Source organism: Hypanus sabinus, chromosome 3 (assembly GCF_030144855.1).
Source record: "Hypanus sabinus isolate sHypSab1 chromosome 3, sHypSab1.hap1, whole genome shotgun sequence".
NCBI lineage: Eukaryota > Metazoa > Chordata > Chondrichthyes > Myliobatiformes > Dasyatidae > Hypanus > Hypanus sabinus.
The window spans coordinates 144,025,213-144,047,472 of NC_082708.1; the positions used below are offsets into that span (position 1 = coordinate 144,025,213).

The 22,260-nt window shown below is 39.4% G+C and overlaps 1 protein-coding gene across 1 annotated transcript in view; it reads left to right on the forward strand.

Annotated features, from left to right (window-relative positions):
* stx18 (syntaxin 18) overlaps positions 1 to 22,260 on the forward strand; it is a 198,238-nt gene that overhangs the window by 138,514 nt on the left and 37,464 nt on the right. Inside the window, exons 3-5 of the mRNA XM_059965274.1 lie at positions 16,706 to 16,821; positions 17,916 to 17,993; positions 20,644 to 20,710. Coding sequence (XP_059821257.1) covers positions 16,706 to 16,821; positions 17,916 to 17,993; positions 20,644 to 20,710 — 261 coding nt within the window. The remainder of the gene's footprint in view (positions 1 to 16,705; positions 16,822 to 17,915; positions 17,994 to 20,643; positions 20,711 to 22,260) is intronic.

The window sequence follows — 22,260 nt, forward strand, 5'->3', positions numbered from 1 at the left end:
CATAACCTCTTGACTTTTGAACTCAGTTCCTCGACCAATAAAAGCAAACATTCCATAAGCCTTCTTAACCACCTTATTGACCTCTGCAGTCACTTTCAAGGAGCTATGAACTTGGATCCCAAAATCTCACTGCTCAGCAACAGGGTTAATGATCTTGTCTCCTTGCATTTGCACTACCAAGGCGTAGCACCTCATATTTACTTGGGTTAAACTCCATCTTCCATTTCTCTACCCATATCTGCAACTGATTTATATTGTGCTATATTATTTGCTAGTCATTTACGCTATCCACGACTCCACAAATCTTGGTATCATCCACAAACTTACGAACCCACCCATCTACATTTTCATCCAGGCCATTTAGATACATTACAAACAGCAGAGGTCCCAGCACAGATCCCTGTGGAACACCACTAATTGCTAACCCAGCTCGAAAATGTCCCTTCAACCACTACCCTCGGTCTTCTATGCGCAAGCCAGTTCTGAATCCAAACAGCCAATTCAATGCGGATCCCATGCATGTTAGTCTTCTGGATTAGCCTCCACAGGGGGCTTTGTCAAATACCTTACTAAAATCCATGTAGACAACACACACTGCCGTACCCTCATCAATCACTCGTCACCTTGTCAAAAAACTATCAAGTTGGTAAGGCACGACATGCCACACACAAAGTATGCTGGCTCTTCCAAATCAGGCCATAGGTTTCCAAGTGCTCATATAGCCTATCCCTAAGAATTTTCTCCAGCAACTTCCCTACAAATTACATGAGGCTCATCAGTCTGTCATTCCCAGGATTTTCCTTTTTTTCCCTTCTTAAATAGAGGTACAACATTAGCCACTCACCAGTCCTCAAAGACCTCACCTGTGGCTAGAGAGGACACCAAGATGCTGATCAAGGGCCCAGCAATCTTGTCTCTTGCCTCCTTCAATAACCTGGGGTAAATTCCATCTGGCCTTGGGAACTTATCCACGTTAATACTCCTTAGGAGGCCCAATGCTTCCCCTTCCTTCGGCTCTAATCATCCTAATGTATTTATACACTCAGCACTGATCTCCTGGTCTTCCATATCATTTTCCTTCGTAAATACTAAAGCAAAGTACTCATTAAGTACCTCACTTACATTTTCCACATCCAAGCAAACACTCCCCCCGTTATCCTTGAGTGGTCCCACCCTCTCCCTAGTTATCCATTTGCTCTTGACGTCTGTATAGAATGCCTTGAGATTCACCTTAATCCTACTTGCCAAGGATTTTTCATGTCCCCTCCTGACTTTCCTAATTCCCTTCTTTAGTTCTTTTCTGGCTTTTTATACTCCTCATGTGCTTAGTTTGATCCTAACTTCCAAAGCTTTACATACTTTTCCTTTTTCTTCTTGACTAAATTCATCATCTATCTGGACGTCCAAGGTTCTATTACCTTTCTATCCCCATCCTTCCTTCCAACAGGAACGTACCTTTCCTGTACTCTTTGCAATTGATCTTTAAACACCCTCCACATGTTGGATGTGGACTTAGCAAATGTGGACTCTTCTTAATTGAGCCTCCATCTGTTCACACCAAAGCCTTCCCACTCTACCACTTGAGTTCCTCCTGTGCCTTCATCCAGATGTGCTGTGGCTTATTTGTGATAGACATCCAATTGGGGTGGAAAGTTATTAATTCAAACACCACTCCAGTACAGTAATGAGATAGTGCTGCACTGTCAAGTTGTGTCTTACAGGTGCTTGTAAAACTTATCCTAGTAACCTTCACAGCATTTATTCTTGAACCAATGTTACTGTGTACTGATAACTAGTCACTTAACTTATTGCGATATGTAGGGGAAGAATTCTGTGTCAATACTGATTGTATCTCAAACGGTACTTCACTGACTGTGAGGATGTGGAAGGCATCCCCACAACCAATTGAGATCTTCCTTTCCTTTGACTTGCACAATGAAGAGGAACAATCCTAAAGTGATTCCATTAGGGACAGCACTCTTTTCAAAGCAAGGCCACTACCACAAATAACACATTTTCTATCCATGAGAGTGCAATCTGTTCTCTCTAACTTCAAAATTTCCTTCTAATCCCACGGAGCTCCATCTTAAATTGTAACTGTATCTTATCAAAAGTACTGTTTTTAAATAGTGCCAGTTGTGTACATTGATGCTATCCATTTCAAAAAGCAGTGATTTTTGATCATTTTGTTTGACTTAAAAGAATTTCAGACCCCTGCTAAGATGCACAAAAAGATCTGACACTAGGCAAAAAAATTACCCTACTAGACTAAATTAAAAGCTGTCCAGCTAACACCACTCGTCGTCAGCTGGCAGAGATAGCTAGAGTGTCGAAATCTTCAATTACTTTCTTGATATAGCAAAATAAACTGTGAGGATAACAGATATTGGGAAAGGCATTAAGCCTCGATGTTTTAAGGGGCTAAAGATGGATAATTTGCCTATCTGCATTATGTGTCTGCACTGATTTTGTTCATTTACAGTCAAGCAAAGAACACTGTAGTATTGTCTGGATGAATTCCTCCATTGATATATAATAGGAACTAATACACAGTTTTGTAGTTCTATAGAGGTACTGATAGTGTTCTGATTTGTTCTGCATTTTATTTAAATACATAGTTTGTTACTCGGTTAAATGGTAGTTTGTCTTTTTATATCTTTTTAACTATTTTCGTGAAACTTCGGCTAATTGGGGCAGCCCCTTCATTGTACCAGTCCTGATGTGTCCCAGTTAACTGGAATCAATTATTTTGAAACCATCAATAAACTATCTTCATTGACTAACCTAATAACATTCCCCAAAATATACAGATAGGTGAAGTATGACCTTTTCCAGAAATCACATTAAAAGTCTCTAATAAAGTCCTTCACTTGTAGGCTATGTGCCAGGAAATCCTCAGAATAATTTAAGAGAATCTTTCCAGGGCATTAGTTTTGTTTTAACAAGCACAGAAAATTGATAGGTCAAAATTTGCTTTAAAAAGGATCTTCATTTTGGATTATCACATTCATGGTTGAAAACACAGATAGTCCCTCAGCTTTAGCTTCAGGAAGTATAAACCAATTAAGTGTAAACACTTAGGAGGATGAATAATTTTCTTTAATTCAATTTTACAGACTTAAAGCACAAAATCCATTGATTCTAGTTTTCTTTTTGGTAATGTACAGAAGTATTGTCAACGTAATATTGTCAGCTTAATGCATAGTTCTGTTTTTCTGAAAATTTTGGAGAATGATTAGATGATTGATTTTCATTGACACCACAACATATGCTGCTGCTCACAGCACCCAAAGGCATACTGCAGAACAGCATTGCACCTCATAGAAATGAATAAGATGAATGATGACATTTGAGACTGGTGATGTTAAGCCTGGTGCTGTCAAATTTGAATACATTTGACTTAATCTGGCAGAATAGGGAAAAAAAAACAGCATTTTGTCCTGTGGTGATATAAAATAGAATAATTACAATAGACTGTAAGTTTATAGATAGGGAAATGTGTTCTCTTAACATTTGTGCAAAGCATCAATTGAGAGTTATCTGTTCAAACATGGTTTCACAACTTCAACACAGCTACATGTGTAGAAGGAGGCATCTGTATGACCAGTGCTGTTTACAAAAAATGAATTTCTTCCAAAGTTCTGCATGGAGGCCGGTGACCAGTGGTGTGCCTTAGGGATCTGTTCTGGGACCCCAACTCTTTATGATTTTTATAACTGACCTGGATGGGAAGTGGAGGGATGGGTTAGTAAATTTCCTGATGACACAAAGATTGTGCGTGTTGTGGATGGTGTGAAGGCTGTCTGAGGTTACAGTGGGACATTGATAGGATGCAAAGCTGGGCTGAGAAGTGGCAGATGGAGTTCAACCCAGACAAGTGTGAGGTGGTTCATTTTGGTAGGTCAAATATGATGGCAGAATATAGCATTGATGGTAGGACTCTTGGCAGTGTGGAGGATCAGAGGGATCTTGGGGTCCAAGTCTATAGAATACTCAAAGCTGCTACACAGGTTGACTCTGTGGTTAAGAAGGCCTATGGTGCCTTGGCCTTCATCAATCGTGGAATTGAGTTTAATAGCCGAGAGGTAATGTTGCAGCTATATAGGACTCTGGTCAGACCCCACTTGGAGTACTGTGCTCAATTCTGGTCACCTCACTACAGGAAGGAAGTGGAAACCATAGAAAGGGTGCAGAGGAGACTTACAAGGATGTTGCCTGGATTGGGGAGCACGCCTTATGAGAATAGGTTGAGTGAACTTGGCCTTTTCTCCTCGGAGCGAGAGAGGATGAAAGGTGACCTGATAGAGGTGTACAGGATAATGAGAGGCGTTGATCATGTGGATAGTCAGAGGCTTTTCTCCTGGGTTGAAATGGTCAGCACGAGAGGGCATAGTTTTAAGGTGCTTGGAAGTAGGTACAGAGGAGATGTCAAGGGTAAGCTTTTTATGCAGAGAGTGGTGAGTGCGTGGAATGGGCTGCCAGCGGTGGTGGTGGAGGCGGAAACAATAGGGTCTTTTAGGAGACTCCTGGATGGCTACATGGAGCTTAGGAAAATAGAGGGTTATGGGTAAAGCCTAGGTAATTTCAAGGTAAGGACATGTTCAACACAGTTTTGTGGGCTGAAGGGCCTGTAATGTGCTGTAGGGTTTCTGTGTTTCTAAATTCTTTCTCATGTGCCTCAGGTCCTCCCACTCACTCTTTGATTTATTTTACTTCCTTGGCATAATTCAGAAATCTTAAGTAACACACAAAAGATATGTAGAAACTCAGGTCAGGCAGCATCTATGTAGGGAAATGGATAGTCAACATTTCGGGTCAAGAAACTTCATCAGGACTGAAAAGAAAGAGAGGAGATGACCAGTATAACAAGGAGGGAGGGAGAGTGGGATAGAGCAAGATCTGATGAGTGATTGCCCTTTTCCCACTGTTTTCTGTTTTTTCCCTTAAGATTTTTATAGGAATAATTTGATCCAAAAGTAGTATGACATTTTATTGTGTACAAATTGGTACATGGAAGATGAACCTAAAGATATAATATAGTTGGTTTCCAGTTTGGTTTCTGTCACATGATGACAGACTAAGAATAAAATGTGACACAGTAGAAATTTTGCCATGTTAATCTTAAAAATATAAGTTTCAGAAGTTTTGTGATTTGGTCATAAGATTCTGTAAACTTTGTTGCTTTCTGGTAATTTGCCTGTGAGCCCTTTCTGAAATTACTGAATACCACTAAACTGTGAAGCACACAAGCATTTTTAAAATGTTATTGAGAATCTAAAAAATGTCAACAACCGATCAACACCTCAGCAGCTTTGCTGTGAGTTCCATTGTGTATTGTGAAGAGGAATTTTCATTGGTTTCCATTTTAATTTCTGCAGTTTTTAATCTGAGAGGAACAATGAATATGAACCAATGATCAAAGTTCAAAGTAAATTTTTTGTCAAAGTACATATAGGTCACCATATACAACCCTGAGTCTTGTTTTTTTGTGGGCACTCTCAGTAAATCCAAGACCCATAATAAAAGTGATGAAAGATCACACTCAACAAGGCAGACAGGCCACCAGTATGCAAAAGACTACAGTAACAAAAGAACAAAAATAATAATAAAAATAAATAGGGTGTGGGAACAATTCACTGACGGGGGGAGTGAAGTTGAATCCCACTGGGTTTAAGGTCTGATGGATAAGGGATAACTGTTCTGAACCTCATAGTGTGAGAACTGAGGCTCCTGTACCTTCTTCCTGAAGGCAGCAGCAAGAAGAGAGCATGGCCTGGGTGGTGGGGTCCTTGATGTTGGATTCTGCTGTCCCATGGTAGCAATCTGTGTAGTTGTGCTCAATGGAAGAGAGAGCTTTATCCATGCTAAACTAACCGTGTCTACTACTTTTGTAGAATATTCTGTTCAAGGGCATTGGTGTTTCCATACCAGGCTGTGATGCAACCAATCAATATACTCTCCATCACACATCTGTAGAATCCAATGGTAAAATACACTATCTACAACATGGATATGATTATGGCAGGTCATTTTCCCATTGTATCTTAAAAGCTTCAAAACTGTGTAGTTTTTAGAATCCTCAAAAGCATTGGAGTAAGAATTTGTCCTGATTGCACATTATATAACAGCATGTGGCATTGAGTTTAGATCCAGCCTGCTCAATCTTTCCTCACAAAAAAAACCTACATCCCAAGCCTAGAGAACGTTCTTATAACTACTTCCATAACCCTCCTTAAACAGGGAGACCAAATATCTCAACATTTCTCAAATGTGGTCTCACTAGAATGTCCAGTTTTATCAAGATTGCCTGAATTTTTTGTCCATCCCCTTTGCAATAAAGGCGAATATTACATTTGCCTTCCTCGTAGTATATAGAGTGCATCAGTATTTGGGTGGATATGTTCAGTCCATGTAACAAAGCCAAGATACCAATTCCTTCTAGCCCCCTAGCCAAGCTGAGACATGGCTCAGCTGAAAAACTAGGCTGAACAGTGACAGACAGAATTTAATCCAGACAATTGTGAAGTAATGCAATTTAGGAAATCAAAAATTCAAGTCAGACATACAGTATACACCTGAGTTACAAGGAGATTGTGTTCCTAAAAAGCCATCCACCCATCACATAACTTTTTGTCATGTGAATCCTAGACAAAAAGTGACAAATTTTGTTGTCTGTTTCATGTTTTGTCTTTATTTAGTTGTCTTTTCGCAGGTTGCATAAGAGCAAATTTGTTTTATTCCATCTTTCAATTTTTTGGTAATGATGTGTGAAACTCTAAGGGCAAATTTCCATTCTTCAACGTGCCATAATACAGGGATAAGCAGTATAAAGTATAGACCTTAGGAGTGTTCATTATACAAAGGGACCTTGGCATGCAACTCCATACCCTACTGAGAGTGGCAGCACAGGAGTAGTGACAAAGGTATTTGATATGATTGCCCTTGTAGGCTGAGACATTGAGTGTAAGAGTTGGTACTACATCATGTTGCAGCTGTACAAGGTGTTGGTTAGAACTCACTTGGAGCATTGCACAAAGTTCTGGTCACTGCATTACGGAAAGGATATGGTGGCAATGGAGACAGTGCAGAAGAGATACACCAGGATTGGTCCTGGAATTGGAAGGCTGTAGTTACAAGGAAGGGCTGGATAGGCTGGGTTTATTCTCACTAAAAAATAGGAGATTGAGGGGTGAATTTAAAGAGGCTTTTAAAATAATGAGGGGTGTGGATGGGTCAGATAGAATCTTCTTTCCAAGGTTCTAGAGGGCACAGGTTAAGAATGAAAGGGGAGAAATTTTAAGATCTGAGGTGAAAATGGTGGTTATCTAGAATAAGCTCTGTGTTGTGGGATTCTATGATTCTTGGATGGAAGATACATCTGTGTGGTAACTGGTATTCAGTGGTTATCTGAAATTAAAATAATTCACAGATAGCTAATAGCACAGATATCTCCCTAATCCATGGATCCGCTATCCGCGCGTAAGTGGCAGCAAGCAATAATCCCCCTCCCCCACCAGCAAATAAAAAGTACACCTGCTACCAAGCACAAGTATGAGCTAAGTGATAGCAAAGACACAGACCTTGCAGTTACCATAAAGACTATCGTAATTCATCTGGCATTGGGCAACCCACAGGTTCTCTCTCTCCCTACATACGAGTCTCCTGCCATGACACCGACCCTCAATCCGCCCGTCTTCAGAGCCCCATAATCTTAGGCTGGGCTGCCTCTCAGTCCGACGCCTTGGCGTGCCAAACAATGGCCAGTCCTGAAACCCTGCGAACGGGTCCCATTCCCACAAAGAACCAAAGTCAGCATGTAACTCCAGGTCAGGGTCTTCAAAAGAACCCTGAAAGGGGAAAATAAAGATATTAAAGATGGAAATAAAGCTGTTTCCAAAGATGCAAGCAAAGGAGTCACCGTTTAGTGCCATCTTAACTCCACTTCCACCTTTGCTACTGGAGTTCAAATTAAATTTATTATCAAAGTACATATATGCCACCATATACAACCCTGAGATTCGTTTCCTTGTGGGCATACTCACTAAATCCAAGTATCAAAATCAATGAAAGACCACACCCAGCAGGACGAACTAACAACCAATGTGCAAAAGACAACAAACGGAAATAAAAAAGAGAAAAGAAATAATAATTAATAACTAAAAGAACATGAGATGAAGAGTACTTGAAAGTGAGTCCATAGGTTGTGGGAACAGTTCAGTAATGGAATAAGTGAAGTTACTCACTAGTTCAAGAATCTGGTGGTTGAGGGGTAATAACTGTTCCTGAACCTCATAGTGTGAGTCCTGAGTCTCCTGTACCTTCTTCCTGATGGCAGCAGCGAGAAGAGAGCATGACCTGCATGTTGGGGGTCCTTGATGATGGATGTTGCTTTCCTGTGACAGCGCTCTATGTAGATGTGCCCGGTGGTGAAGAGGGGTTTACCCGTGATGGACTGGGCCATATTCACTACTTTTTGTAGAATTTTCCATTTAAGGACATTGGTGTTTCCAGATTATGCCATGATGCAACCAGTCAATATACTCTCCACCACACTTCTATAGAAGTTTGTTAAAATTTTAGATGTCATACTGAATCTTCATAAACTTATAAGGAAGCAGAGGTGCTGCTGTGCTTTCATCATTCTTGCCTTTGTGTGCTGGACCCAGGACAGGTCCTCTGAAATTATAACACCGAGAAACTTAAAGTTGCAGAGGCTCTACACCTCTGATTTCCTGATGAGGACCTCCAGTTTCCTCTTCCTGAGGTCAGTAATCAGCTCCTTGGTCTTGCTGACTTTGAGTAAGAGGTTGTTGCTGTAGTGCAACTCAGCCAAACATTCAGTCTTCCACCCATGTGTTGATTAATCAACACCTTTGATTTGGCCAATGACAGTGGTATCATCAAACTTAAATTTAGCATTGAAGCTGAGCTTTGCCTCACAGTCATAAGTGTAAAGCAAGTAGAGCAAGCAGCTAAGCACACAGCCTTGTGGTACGCTTGTACTTGATGGACATTGTGGAGATATTTTTACCAATCCAAACTGACTGAGGTCTACAAGCGAGCTAAATTGTGCGTTTAACACATAGAGCCAAGGACATAGAAACACAGAAAATAGGTGCAGGAGTAGGCCATTCGGCTCTTTGAGCCTGCACCACCATTCAATATGATCATGACTGATCATCCAACTCAGAACCCTGTACCTGCTTTCTCTCCATACCCCCTGATCCCTTTAGCCACAAGGGCTATATCTAACTTGAGGTTCATTAACTTGAGTGTCATATTTTTCTCCCATGCATGTACATTAAACAAGCAAAGAGTATCATAAGTAATTGCCCCATTTGAAATACTGCTGGTTTGCTAACCAATAGTTTGGCTACTCTCAGTACTTACTGTCAAACTATTGAAATGATGGAGATTGTCAATTTAAAAATTTGACAGATGAAAGCAAGAAGCCAATTGAATTTTATATAAAGGAAGCTATAAATATTAATATTATTGTAGCCTATATAATGTTATTTTCCCACTGTAAATTGATAGTATGAATAAATTCAGTGATTTTTATCCTGAGTATTATTTTCCACTTTATAAAACCTCAGGGCATACATTGGAAACCTTCTATAAATCCAATTTGTTTTATTATCGTCAAACAGGCAATTCATTAACCTGAAACAAAGTAAAATAGCAAAACATGAAATATAGAGCGTTGACACAATGAAAGTGGATGATCTGCATGCAGGAACTGAGCAACATTTTGGTTCTCTCCCCATATGTAAAAGTAACCAGAAATAAAATTCAGAAAAAAAGAAAATATTGACATAAGTGTTCATGTTTTCTCATTACTTAGATGGGAGCCATTGACTTTGTGCCCTGCTCACAAAGCAATGCCATTCCTCCTCTAACTATTCTTGTAACCCACATTCCTATCGATTCCCTCTACAAATTCTACCTGACACGTACAAACTAGGGGCAAATTAGAGTGACCAATTTAATCTAACAATCGACACATCTTGAGGTATAGTGGGGAAACTGGAGCACCCTGGAGTAAGTCACTGCATTTTGCTATTGGTTTGTATGTGTTGCACTACTGAATATAATCTCACTTTTGAAATGTTGATGGTTTACTGTGTTTGTCAAAGTGCCAATGATTTGAAGCTTATTTTTAATGCATTCTTTACAGCAAGAAATTGCGTACATTACTTTCCAGTAAAGTAGCTGCTCTGATTTGCAAATCGATGATGTGGGGGTTAAGCATGGCGAGTTAGGGGTCAGGTTGGAGTGAGTCAGAAGTCAGGGGCAGTAAATGAATAGTCTGGGTAAGAGTTTGAGTCTGAATCGAAGCACCCCGTGGTCAAGCATCAGTGATCCTGGAGCATAGGTTGGCAGGCACTGAAGAGACCGGTGATCCCAGATTGGTTAGTCTTGGACCCATGTCAGATGGGTGCCGTGTCCTGGGTACATGCAGGAGTCATGAGGGGTGTGACCACTCAGGTTGCTGGGATTGGAGTTCCATGTGAGTCCAGAAGTTGAGGCCCAGAGGTCAAACCCATGATCTGTGAGTCTTATACTGGACAGCAAAACCAAAAATTGAAGTCTGGAAATAGAAGACTGAAAGTTTGAAGACTAAAGGTAGAGGCCTGAAGAAGTCACACGGGCCCAGATCACACGGGCCAGAGGGCCATACAGTCCAGAAGGTGAGACCCAAAGGTTAGATCCAGACCGGCGAGTCCTGGGATTCAGGCCTGAAGGTCGCACCATGATTAGTGAGTCCTGGGGCCTAGTGTGAAGTGGAGGCCCAATATCTATGTCTGAGAGTCCACAACCAAGGACGAGAGTCCCGGCGATGGCCTGTACTGGGGTTGTAGTCCTGTCTGTGCAGGAGGGTGGCAAAGATGCTTGTTTTACTGTTGTTTTGTTTTGTTGTTTTGCTTCTGTTATTCTGCTGAACACTGTAAGCCTGTTATGCTGGCACCAGAATGTGTGCTGACACTTCTGGGCTACCCCAGCATGTCCTTGGATGTTTTGGTTGTTAATGCAAATAACAAATGTCATTGTATGTTTCAATGTACATGTGATAAATAAATCTGTATCTAAACTCCAAAGCTTCCTTGATGTGTAGATGTCTGAATATCATGATATTGATACATTTTTACTTTTTAACATCTCATCCCGAATTTGGCTAAGTTTGCCAGGAAGAACCCCAATATGCAATGATATACAGAATGAGGAATAGATTGAACATATGCACATTATGGTGGTAGGCCAAACATTGAACAGCTGAATACATAGAAAAGCTTCCAGGACTGTGAGCATGGTGCCAGTCTCCAAATATTTAGGAGCAGAAAGGAAGTTCCATGGAAACTCAAGACTGAAAATGAAATCCAAAATATTTACAGAGTTAGTCTGCTTTGCTAATCCAAATAGTAATTATGAACAATCAATTATGGATTGAGTCTGGATAATGGAAGTGACTGATTTGATAGAATTCTTATTGTTTTTGTACATAAAATCAATATTAAATGAAAAGAAATCCTAATTACACTAATAATGGTTATTAAATAGAAAAAGATGAGCTTTATTTGTCACATTTACACTGAAACATACAGTGAAATATAGCCTTTGCTTCAAATCAAATCAGCGAGGATTGTGTTGGGTGGCTCTCAAGTATTGCCATGCTTCTGATGCAAAGCATGCCCACAACTTGTATGTCTTTGCAACGTGGGAGGAAAGAGAAAATCCAAGCAGTCATGGGGAGAATCTAGAAAAACCTTACAGACAGCAGAGAGAATTAAACCCCATTCTTACAACTGGCAGTACAATAGTGTTATGCTAGCTGCAGTACTACCATGTCAATCTCAAAGATGTATGCTGCACGTGGCTAGGCACAGCTCAGATACTATCTATAAATTTTGCAGGTTATATCAATGTTGTTGATTAAAATCTCAGATGGTGTCAAAGAGGTGTACAGGAATGGCATCAATCTGCTGGTTAACTGGTGTTGCCACAATAACCTTGCACAAAACATCTCAACATCAGCAAGACCAAGGAATTGATTGTAGCCTCCGGAAAGGGGAAGTCAGGAGAAGACACAATAGTTCTCACTGAGGGGTCAGCAGTGGAAAAGATGAGCAGCATCAAGTTCCAGGGTGTCAATATGTCAGAGATCTATCTTAAGCCCAACACATTAATGTCATCATGAAGAAGGCACTACATGGCCTTTACTTCATTAGGAGTTTGAAGAGATTTATTATGTCTCCAAAGACTCTTTACAAATTTCTACAGATGTACATTCTGGCTGCTGGCTTCACAGCCTGGTATGGAGGCACTAATGCACAGGTTTGCAAGATGCTCCAGAGGGTTATAGTCTCACCAGTTCAACTACAGGTGCAATCTCTCCTTTACTGAGGACCTTCAAGGGGCGATGTCTCAAGAACTTGGATTCCATCACCAAGAGCCCTCACCATTCAGGATATTCCTCCTCTTGTTACTGTCATTGGGAAGGAGGTACAGGAGCCGGAAAACCTTTAGTTGTTTGTTATTGAAGTCAATCAGTCTGTTGAAAACTGATGTTGAGGTACTCCAGTAAATAACTTCACTGGCAGTGTCAAAATAAGCAGGAGTTAAATTTATTCATAGAGGACTGAACAGAGCAAAGATAGCTGATCAGTAACAATGGCTTTTCAAAGTCATGATCATCATAAAACACCATATGTACCGTAATCTTAAATTAAATATCACTGTGAAGATATCATCAGAATATTGCTCAGAAGTACGCTCTACGTTAATTTCAGTTGTTTCCTTCAAATATGCAAATCTGACTTTGACATCAATGTTCTATCTTAAAGATATCTGTAGGATAAGCAAGTCATTACAAACAGAACCTGATCACCAGTAAGCTCTCTGCCAAGACATACACTGTCCTTACTTTATTAATACTCAGTCAAAGCCTATAATTTATTATTGATTGCTGTTAAGTAAAAATCAGGGTAAAACCATCAACAAAACAACTAGGCATGGATAAAAGTGTGACCTTGTCATTTTCTTTGAAATGTTAGAAATCTTCATCTGATCCTGTGACAATCACTTTTGCAGTGGCTAGAATATTGTATTAAGTTGTACTGAATGTGGCCAGCCATTTCCATCCATGTTCTACTCTGACAGAGGAATAGCATATTTCCCATTAAAGTCCAGAAATGGAGTGAAGTTACATCTTCACTCCATTTTAATGGCAGTGCTTAGGAAGAGGCTTTTTGATGTTACTTTAATGTAAATGGTGGTTGGTGAATGTTTTCTTAACTTTTTCATCACATTTATCTTTGATATATTTTTAAATGATTGAAAATACTTTTTAAAATGTTTTTGAGTATGAGAGAGGTTGTAAATTCATAAATGAAAATCGCCCAGCTATGGCAGAAGGTGAAGATTTTGCTGCTGTCAAAGTCATTCTTTGGTTAGGGCCTAAGCAAATCAAACCTAAAGCCTGTTCATTGGCTATAGGGAGCTTTGCTTTACCTTGCCACCTTACAATAAAGAGTCAGCAAGAATCAAACCTTGACAACAAGGACCAGAGACAACAATTCTTGATTAGCTGAGTCCATCAAGTTATGGATCATTGTGAAGAACTGTAACTAAGTTTAACTAAGGAGGAGCATTCAAAGTTGATTGAAATCATAATGTGCTGTGCAAAACAGGAAAATGTTTACTTCACAAAATGCACAATGAATTTATTTTTTTTTTAAGATATTGCCCTAGCCTGTATTGTTACTTGTGAGTATTGATTGAAATGAAGGTCAAGCTCCATGTCACTAACCTGTCCACCAAAGTACAGGATAGGATTGTATGGCCTCATATTCAACATCTGCATGACAGAGGTCCTCTACCAATTAGGCTCTCCTGTACAACACTGGAAGGATAAGCAAGCCAGTGTGTCCTCTCCTAAGCCAACATTCACAGCAATTGGACCTAATTAGACATCATGGATTGGATTGAGTTGAGCAGGGCACGTCATATCCACACTCCTGAAGCAGCATTCTGTTCCAAACTGAGTCGTGGGTCTGGATTACCATGCAGATGGAGGAAGAGATTCAAAGATGTGCTCAACGCCTCCAAGAAAAATGTGACATGCTGTCAAACACTTAAGAATTCCTCCCCCACCCACCCCTAAGATTGCTCGACTTGCTGAGCTCCTCCAGCAAATTGTGGCTCTGGATTCCGGCATCTACAAACTTATATTCTTCTTTCTAACTTTGAAGAAGCCCTGACCCATTAATTGCACAGTTGGATGGTTTTGAGAACTATGAATCCATACATCAGTTGCACACAGCAGCCCTGCATAAATGGCAGAGGGCATAACCTCGTGAACTACCTGCTCGATCTGTGGAATAGTCTGCATTTCCTCGTCAGTCACCTAAAGAACCATAAAATAGAGTGGAAACACATTATCCTTGATTTCAAGGGACTGCCTGAGAAGAATTGGTTGGGCTATTTATCAAAATTTTAAGAAAATAATATCATAATTCACCAAGTATGTTATAGAAACTGCAGAAGTATTCTTCAAATGTCTCTGTGGGAACATCTTAATTCGTATTGCTAAACATAATTTAGATTCCCCACATAGCAAATCATTTTCTATCACAAACACGAGAAAATCTGCAGATGCTGGAAATCCAAAGCAACACACACAAAATGCTGGAGGAACTCAGCAGGTCAGGCAGCTTCTATGGAAAAGAGTGAACAGTCAATGTTTTGGGCCAAGGCCTTCTTCAGGATTGAGAAGAAAGGGCGGAGATGCCTGAATTAAAGGGTGGGAGGAGGGGAAAGAATTGATAGGTGAAGCCAGGTGAGTGGGAAAAGTTAAGGGCTGGAGAAGAAAGGATCTGATAAGAGAGGAGAGTGGACCATAGGAGAAAGAAAAGGAGGAAGGGAAAAAGGTCAGAGTTGGGAATAGAGGAAGAAGTTGAACGGTTTTGTTCACCAGAAGGAGATGAAGGAGCATCGATATTCATGCCATCAGGTTGGAGGGTACCCAGACGAAATATAATGTGTTGCTCCTCCACCCTGAAGGTGGCCTCATCTTAGCACAAGAGGAGGGCATGGATTGACACTTGGAATGGGAATTGGAATTAAAAATGGTTGGCCGCCAGCAAGTCCTGCTTGTGGCAGGTGCTCAGGCTAAATTAAAAAACCTGAAATGTTTAGGGCAAACAAAAATCAAAAGTTAACTTGATCACAATAGCAGCCTTCTTCTGGGTTATAGGGTTAAAGTGAGCTAGACAATGAAACATAATTACTGCATTGCTGTGTGCTTCATTGCACTTGTGAAGTATCATTGATTGCCATGGTGCACTCAAAGTGCCAAATATTGTACTGGAAGCTTTAAAGTAGTTCAGTGTTTAACTACAGGTTTATGCTAAAATCAATACTAATCAAGTAACGTTCCAAACTATTACTGTACTGAAATAGTCTGCTCATTCAACCAGCTACAGGACTAAGTGCTTCTAGATGGCTATCACAGACTTGGCAATATAACTAACTGGCTAATGGGCAAGTAAATCTCTAGATTCCTTATTTGTAAAATACTGTCTAAGCTTCAAACAGTACAGTGGCTAGTTTATCGATCATCAGGAGAGACTTTTTGAAGATAGGAATAGATTTTGAAGAAATTATTAATGATATCACCTTAAGTTTGTGCAAGTAGAGGTGGCTGTGTGGAGGGAAACTGGTTGAAAGGAAAAAGATGGACATTGGATTTCACAGATTAGAAAAATAGAACCCTGAAGCTTGTACTTGACTTCACGTAGGTTACTTTAAAGGGTAGTTAAGAATCAGCCATTTAGGTTGGTTTAGAATGACATTTTGTCTGGCATGGACAAAGATGACAGGTCTAATGTCAATTTGCATGGGACCCGGTTGGTAACCCAGAGATTGTGACATTCATGATTTTATCTATTAATTTACATCTTCTGTTAAAACCCTTTTCTTCAGTCCGCTTCTAATAATACTTCTTAAGTGGACCTCGACAACAGGATTCTTCCCTTCAATCAGCGTTTTTCCAGATTCAGATTAGTTTGTCAAATACAGCAAGTTGCAACGAATTTCTTTGCTCGTGTGTTAACAGTGCACATAGTACTAACAAATACAACAATAAACAATGTGACAAGCACCGGTGTACGGAATGGTGCAGAGTATAGCGATGCAAGCTGAAGTAGTGCAAAAAGGAATGCTGAAACCACAATAATGGAAGAGGTCTGAAAACATTGGATGAGGATCTGGAGGAAGAGATTGCTTCAGAAATCTGATAGCAATGGGGAAGAAGCTGTTCTCAAGTCTGGTTGTCTTGGTCTTCAAGCTCCTGTATCTTCTCCCAGAAGGTATAGGGAGAAAAGAGAATGGCTGCGATGGTAGGTATCCATCTTGAGAAGATCTCATTACCTTAAGTTTCAAATATAGACAATCCAACTATTACCAGTTTTCACTACCATCATCAAATTAAGCAGTTTTTAATGTTGAACAAAAATATTGCAGCTTTTGGAAATCTGAAATATAAATGTGAAATTACACTGCAATTTGGACAGTTTGTACGGAGAAAATATTCCATCCCAGCCTTCCTCTTCCTGGTGCTACTGGAACAGACTCACTTCGAGCATTTTCTGTATTATTTTTATTTTGAATTTTTGGTCTTACTTATCATGTTTTCTTCAATTCCCAGTTTTGGAATGTTGGAGTATTCTCGTATGACAGACAGTGAACGTGACCAGATTGACCAGGATGCACAGATTTTTATGAGAACCTGCTCTGATGCCATCCAACAGTTGAAGGCAGAAGGTAAACAGTGCACAAAAATGAAACTGCAGTTTCATCTCTAAAAATCTCTAAAGAGGCTACACTTTTATAAAAATGAAACTGTTCTTGGAATTCTTAACAAAATTAATAAAAACAAGTGGAGGTATTGATTTATGTTCACTGTTGTCAATTGACTTAATTTAGAAAGTTATTTTTTGCTATTTCCGTAGTATGCCACTGCACGCGTAGAAGTAGATTGAACCAAAATTTCCACAACATGTCTTGACCCTGTCTGATGGGGAAGGGATTTTAGGGAGTTCAACCACAACTGGCCTTGCAACACTGGTTAAACAACCTGTAGGAGCCACATCAGAAATCTAAAACACAAACAAGAAATAGTGGCTAACCGAAGTCTGTGGAGTGAAAAAACAGAGTGAACATTTAATGTCCAGATAAATGGTTGATGACCAGAAATAGTAACTGCATGTTCCATTCTCCATAGATGCTGAGCTGAATTACCTTCTGAGTATTCACAGTATTTTATGTTTTATTAGCGAAGTGTCAGCACAACAGCACTTCATCTGTGCCAAGATCACCCTGGTCAAACTTTCAAACTGTCCTTCTGACCACAATTCATCTTAAATACCCTGAGGTAGAAATTTGTTCTCTGGTGCATGCATTTAATGTGTGATATAGTAACTTGAGTGCATTGAACTCTGTACATGTCAAGCGTATTTAGTGGAAGACAGATTTCTACTCCTGTTAGTATTCTTCCTTGAACTCTGCCCCTTCCCCTGAAAAATGTTTGACCTCCTTCTCTGCAAACCATACCACACTTCCTTATGGTGACTCTGTACACTGGTTCCATGGTAAAATCTTCCCAATTTAAATAATTTAGTTGAAGTAAATTGTGTTGGATTTCTGTCAGAGCATTTATGCTGAAAATAAAGAATGAGACTCTGATGAATACTTGCAATTAAACATATGCTAAATTAAGTGAATTTTATGTGGCTATTTAAATAACAGATCACTAAATACTAAGACAGTTAACACATTTAATTATTGAGTTAATGTAGCAGGAAGTTTCAGAAAATTATGGATAATAATTGCTTTAAAGGTCACTCTTTCTGATGCAGCCATCAGGAATGTGAGTTCTGCCCAAGTAAAGGAGCATCGAGAAGGTGTTTTAGACCTGCTTGAAGTTTACCTGAAAAGTAAGTGTAATGTATGTTTTTGATTGGATCTTGGGAATTGTTTCAGACTTTAAGAAATGCCACAGAAATATTTGCTGCATGAAATACTGCCTTATTAAATTGGTTATATGGAATAAAAATCATAGATTTCTGCAGTGAATCCAAGTGTGTCAGAACTCAAAATTATCAGTAACACAGGATGGTTAGGATTCAAGAATTAGTGAGTGTACTCTAAATCAGACCAAAGGAGTCCACCAAAATCTTGGTTGAACATGACAAAAATGATAGCCAAGTTAATTTGCTATGTGTGATGGTTTTCATTCGTAATTCAAATATCTTATTTGTGTCCAGCATCAAAGAGATTTCTTTGATTTTTACCATCTTAGATTCAGATTTTATACATGTAATATCTGGTAATTTAGTGAACCCAGGGGCTATAATTGTATTGTCCTCCCATTACCTGATCTGTCACAAGCCTGTTTATGATTACATAATCCTCCACAAGTGACAATATTAAAGTCCATTAGACTATAGCTTAATCTTTTAAATCACGAACATAGTTAATAATGCTCCAGGAGCTGCTGTGAGGAAGATCAGAGGGAACCTGGGAACAGCTAAAAGTGAGGCCAGAATCCATTAAAATAGCCAGGAAGGAGGCCAGAAATTGAGGTCAAAGCTCCTGTGAACACCCTGAGAGTGAGGCCAGAGAGCCAGGAGAAGCAAAGGTCAAGGCTGTGGACTGAGAAACAGCCAGAAGGGAAACAAGAGATCCTTGGAGCAGGATTGTTGGCAACATTCTGAAATAGGTCATTTGATAAGATGCATCAAAGTAAAAAGCCTATGTTGTGATATCTGCATTTTCAGAGCTTAAATAGAGCATTATTGATAAATTATTTAGAACTCTAACTCATGAATTAACTCTGTTGTTACTTAAGCTGATTTGTGGTTTCCAGAACACCTTTTTCAAAACAGTAGGATTGCTTTGACAGATACTTGCTGCTTGCAGGTACTGCAAACTGATATCCCTCCACAACAGTAGTTATAAAATGTTAATCAAATGGTTTAGTCGATGCCCTTGAAGCTAGTTGGCATCCATACAGATGGCAGGGAGATCACTTAAGAGACAAAGGCAGATTCAGTATTGCACATTGTACATATTTCAACAGTGTAATAGGACTAAATCCTTCCTTTAATTCCAAAGCAGCATATAGCTGGATGGAATAAAATTTTAGATTCCTAAAGTGATGAATATCTATTTTTGGGTTATTATTCCTGTACATTACACAACATCCTTTCTCCCACCCAGCCCCATTTCAAAACTTGGCAATTATAATAGCATTAATTGCCCGTGGCCTGAATAACCCATGAACACCAATCAATAATTATGGTTTGAATTTGATGTAACTGACTGCAGGTTGTACATTCAGAACTCTTTTTATTCCAGTTATTCTCTTTTCTTATCTAGTCGTCACTGGTACTTACTGGTAGTTCATTGTACTTAAGAGCAATGTTACTAAATAACATTGTTGACAGCATCTTCTGTCACTTTGCTGATGATTGGATGATAATTAGCTGAACTGTGTTTGTCCTCCTACCTGGACAATTTTCCATTTTATGGGTAGATGTAACTGTACCTGATTCATTTGGTTGGAGGCACAGTTAGTTCTGGAGTACAAGGTGTTCCACAGCTATGAATATCCCATATGTTTGCTGTATCCAATGTGCTTAGTCATTTCTTGATATTACAGGCGAATCATGTTGACTTAAGACACTAATGGTGGGGGGGGTGTCAAACTAAAGGGGAAGTAGTTGGTGTAACATTTTACAATGCAAGCGATCACATTCAGGGTTCAATTCCTGCCACTGTATCTGAGGCGTCTGGATCTTCTCCCCACGACCATGTGGGTTTCCTCCAGGTACTCCAGTATCCTCTCATAGTCCACATTAAGGTTATTAAACTGTGAGCATGTTCTGTTTGTACCAGAAACATAGCAATGCTTACAGGCTGCCCCAGCACAATCCCTGTTGACACAAAATGGCACATTTCACAGTATGAAACAGTATGTTTTCACCATACGTGTGACAAATAAAGCTAATCTTTAAAAATCTAACCTAATCTGAGTTATCCATTTAATTGTCCACCACTATTCATGTCGGGATGTAGCAGAATTGCAGATTTCAATCTGCTCGGTTGGCAGAATACAGTATATGACATTGTGTTCTCCAGACATTAAATTCCACCACTTCAATTGGCCTAATATATGCGTAGAATTATCAAGAAAAGTTATTAGTTATCAGAATGGGGTTACTTGCTCTGGAGTGAAGGGTATGTTTTTAAAATCTTACCTCTGTGCAAAAAGAAAAATGTAAATATTCCCTCATGTCAAAACCTAAACCAATAAACCTTCCTCACTCCTTTCCCACAGGAAAGTACTGAATGGCTTAGATGGAACAGCAGGATTGTATCTTTAATGGGAATATCAAGCTTTAAAGATATCTACAAAAACTTAATCTCCTTCGGACCCTGGCATTCTGAATTGATTTTAGTGTTTTAATACCTCACTAATACTAAAATATTGGTGCTACTTGGTATCATAAATTACTTAAAAAGCTTGTAACCCAAATAAAATTTTTTTGTTCGAGCATCAATCGATCTTGTCTGCTTTGACAGATGTTTGTAAAGTGTACTCCGAACAAAGAGCAATTCGAGTCAAACGTGTGGTGGATAAGAAAAGACTGTGAGTACCATAAATGCAACATTTCACCTTTGCTGTATATTGATAACTACTTCAGCCCAGCCTCATAAGGGCACTGTTCTTGCATTTATTGTTTGTTTTGGTTATCATTTGCACTGATGTTTTCTCTGGCGTAGAAGAGGAGGGGTGTTCTAAACTAAGTATAAAAAAAATTATGAAGGGAATAGATAAACTTTCTCCCTTAGCAGAAATGTCTGTAACCAGAAGACATAGATTTAAGGTGAGGGATAGATGATTTAGAGACACAATATAACCAGAATCAGAATCAGGTTTATTATCACCGGCATGCGCTGTGTAATTTTTTAACTTAGCAGCGGCAGTTCAATGCAATACATAATCTAGCAGAGGGGAAAAAATAATAAATAAGTAAATCAATTATGTATATTGAATAGATTTTTTTTAAATCGTGCAAAAACAGAAATACTGTATATTAAAAAAAAGTGAGGTAGTGTCCAAAGATTCAGTGTCCATTTAGGAATCGGATGGCAGAGGGGAAGAAGCTGTTCCTGAATCGCTGAGTGTGTGCCTTCAGGTTTCTGTACCTCCTACCTGATGGTGCAATTCTATTCGCTGTTAACAGTATGGTGCCATGAAGGGGATATTTTTGAGGTACCTCAGTATTTGTGCTAAATGTTGATTTATGGATATAAAGCCCATTTCTCCAGTGCTTCAGTATTTGACTAGAATGTCAGCCTGTAGACATATGCTAGCATAAACACCCTTGGCCTATTTGAAGTTAAGAACTGAGGTTGGGATGACCTTGGTTGTAGAGTGTAGATTATTTAGGAGTAATTTACCATTAGTGCTGTAAATTATTTCCACTCCAGCAGGAGGCTTATCGGATATGAGGTGCAGCATTACAGTGAGAAAGATTGAAAGTGTCAAGGTAATGATGCAATCTGCACAGTTGTAGTTTCCATGGTTAGACTGATGACTTGCATGCCATTGTGAAGCAAATATAATTTATTCAGAGAACTGAAGGTGCTCCATTGTCCTGGGTGACAGAGTCAAAGACTTTAAATGAGTTTGTCCTTCCTTACAATAGCTACATTTATTATTAAGATACACAGTGCAACTCTGATAAAAACAGGCCACTTCTGAGTGAAAGTAGGCATGAGTGATGGGATTCAACAATGTTTTCTGTGCATCACTACACCTGATTGAGGGTAGGGTTGTTTAAAAATCAAGACTTCAAAAGTGGCAAAAAATTCATGGTCTATCAGCAGCAGTAATCCCTGACCTTCCATATATACTACTGGTTCTCTGTTAAGTGTAGGTATCTAAAGGCACTAGAAAAACATCACCACTTGTGAAAGATTTAGAGGTTTTGTTGTACCAATAAAACTCACCCAGTGTTAATGCCCTAATTTCACTTCATAAACTCTGTTGCCATATTATTTGGATACTGACCACTAGTATCCCATCACAGACAATACTTATGCATCCAGATTCAAATTTTCATACGTTTGTTGCAGAGAAGAAAGTCATTTGATTCATCAAGTCTATGCTGGTTCTCGGAGCCTTCTCATTTA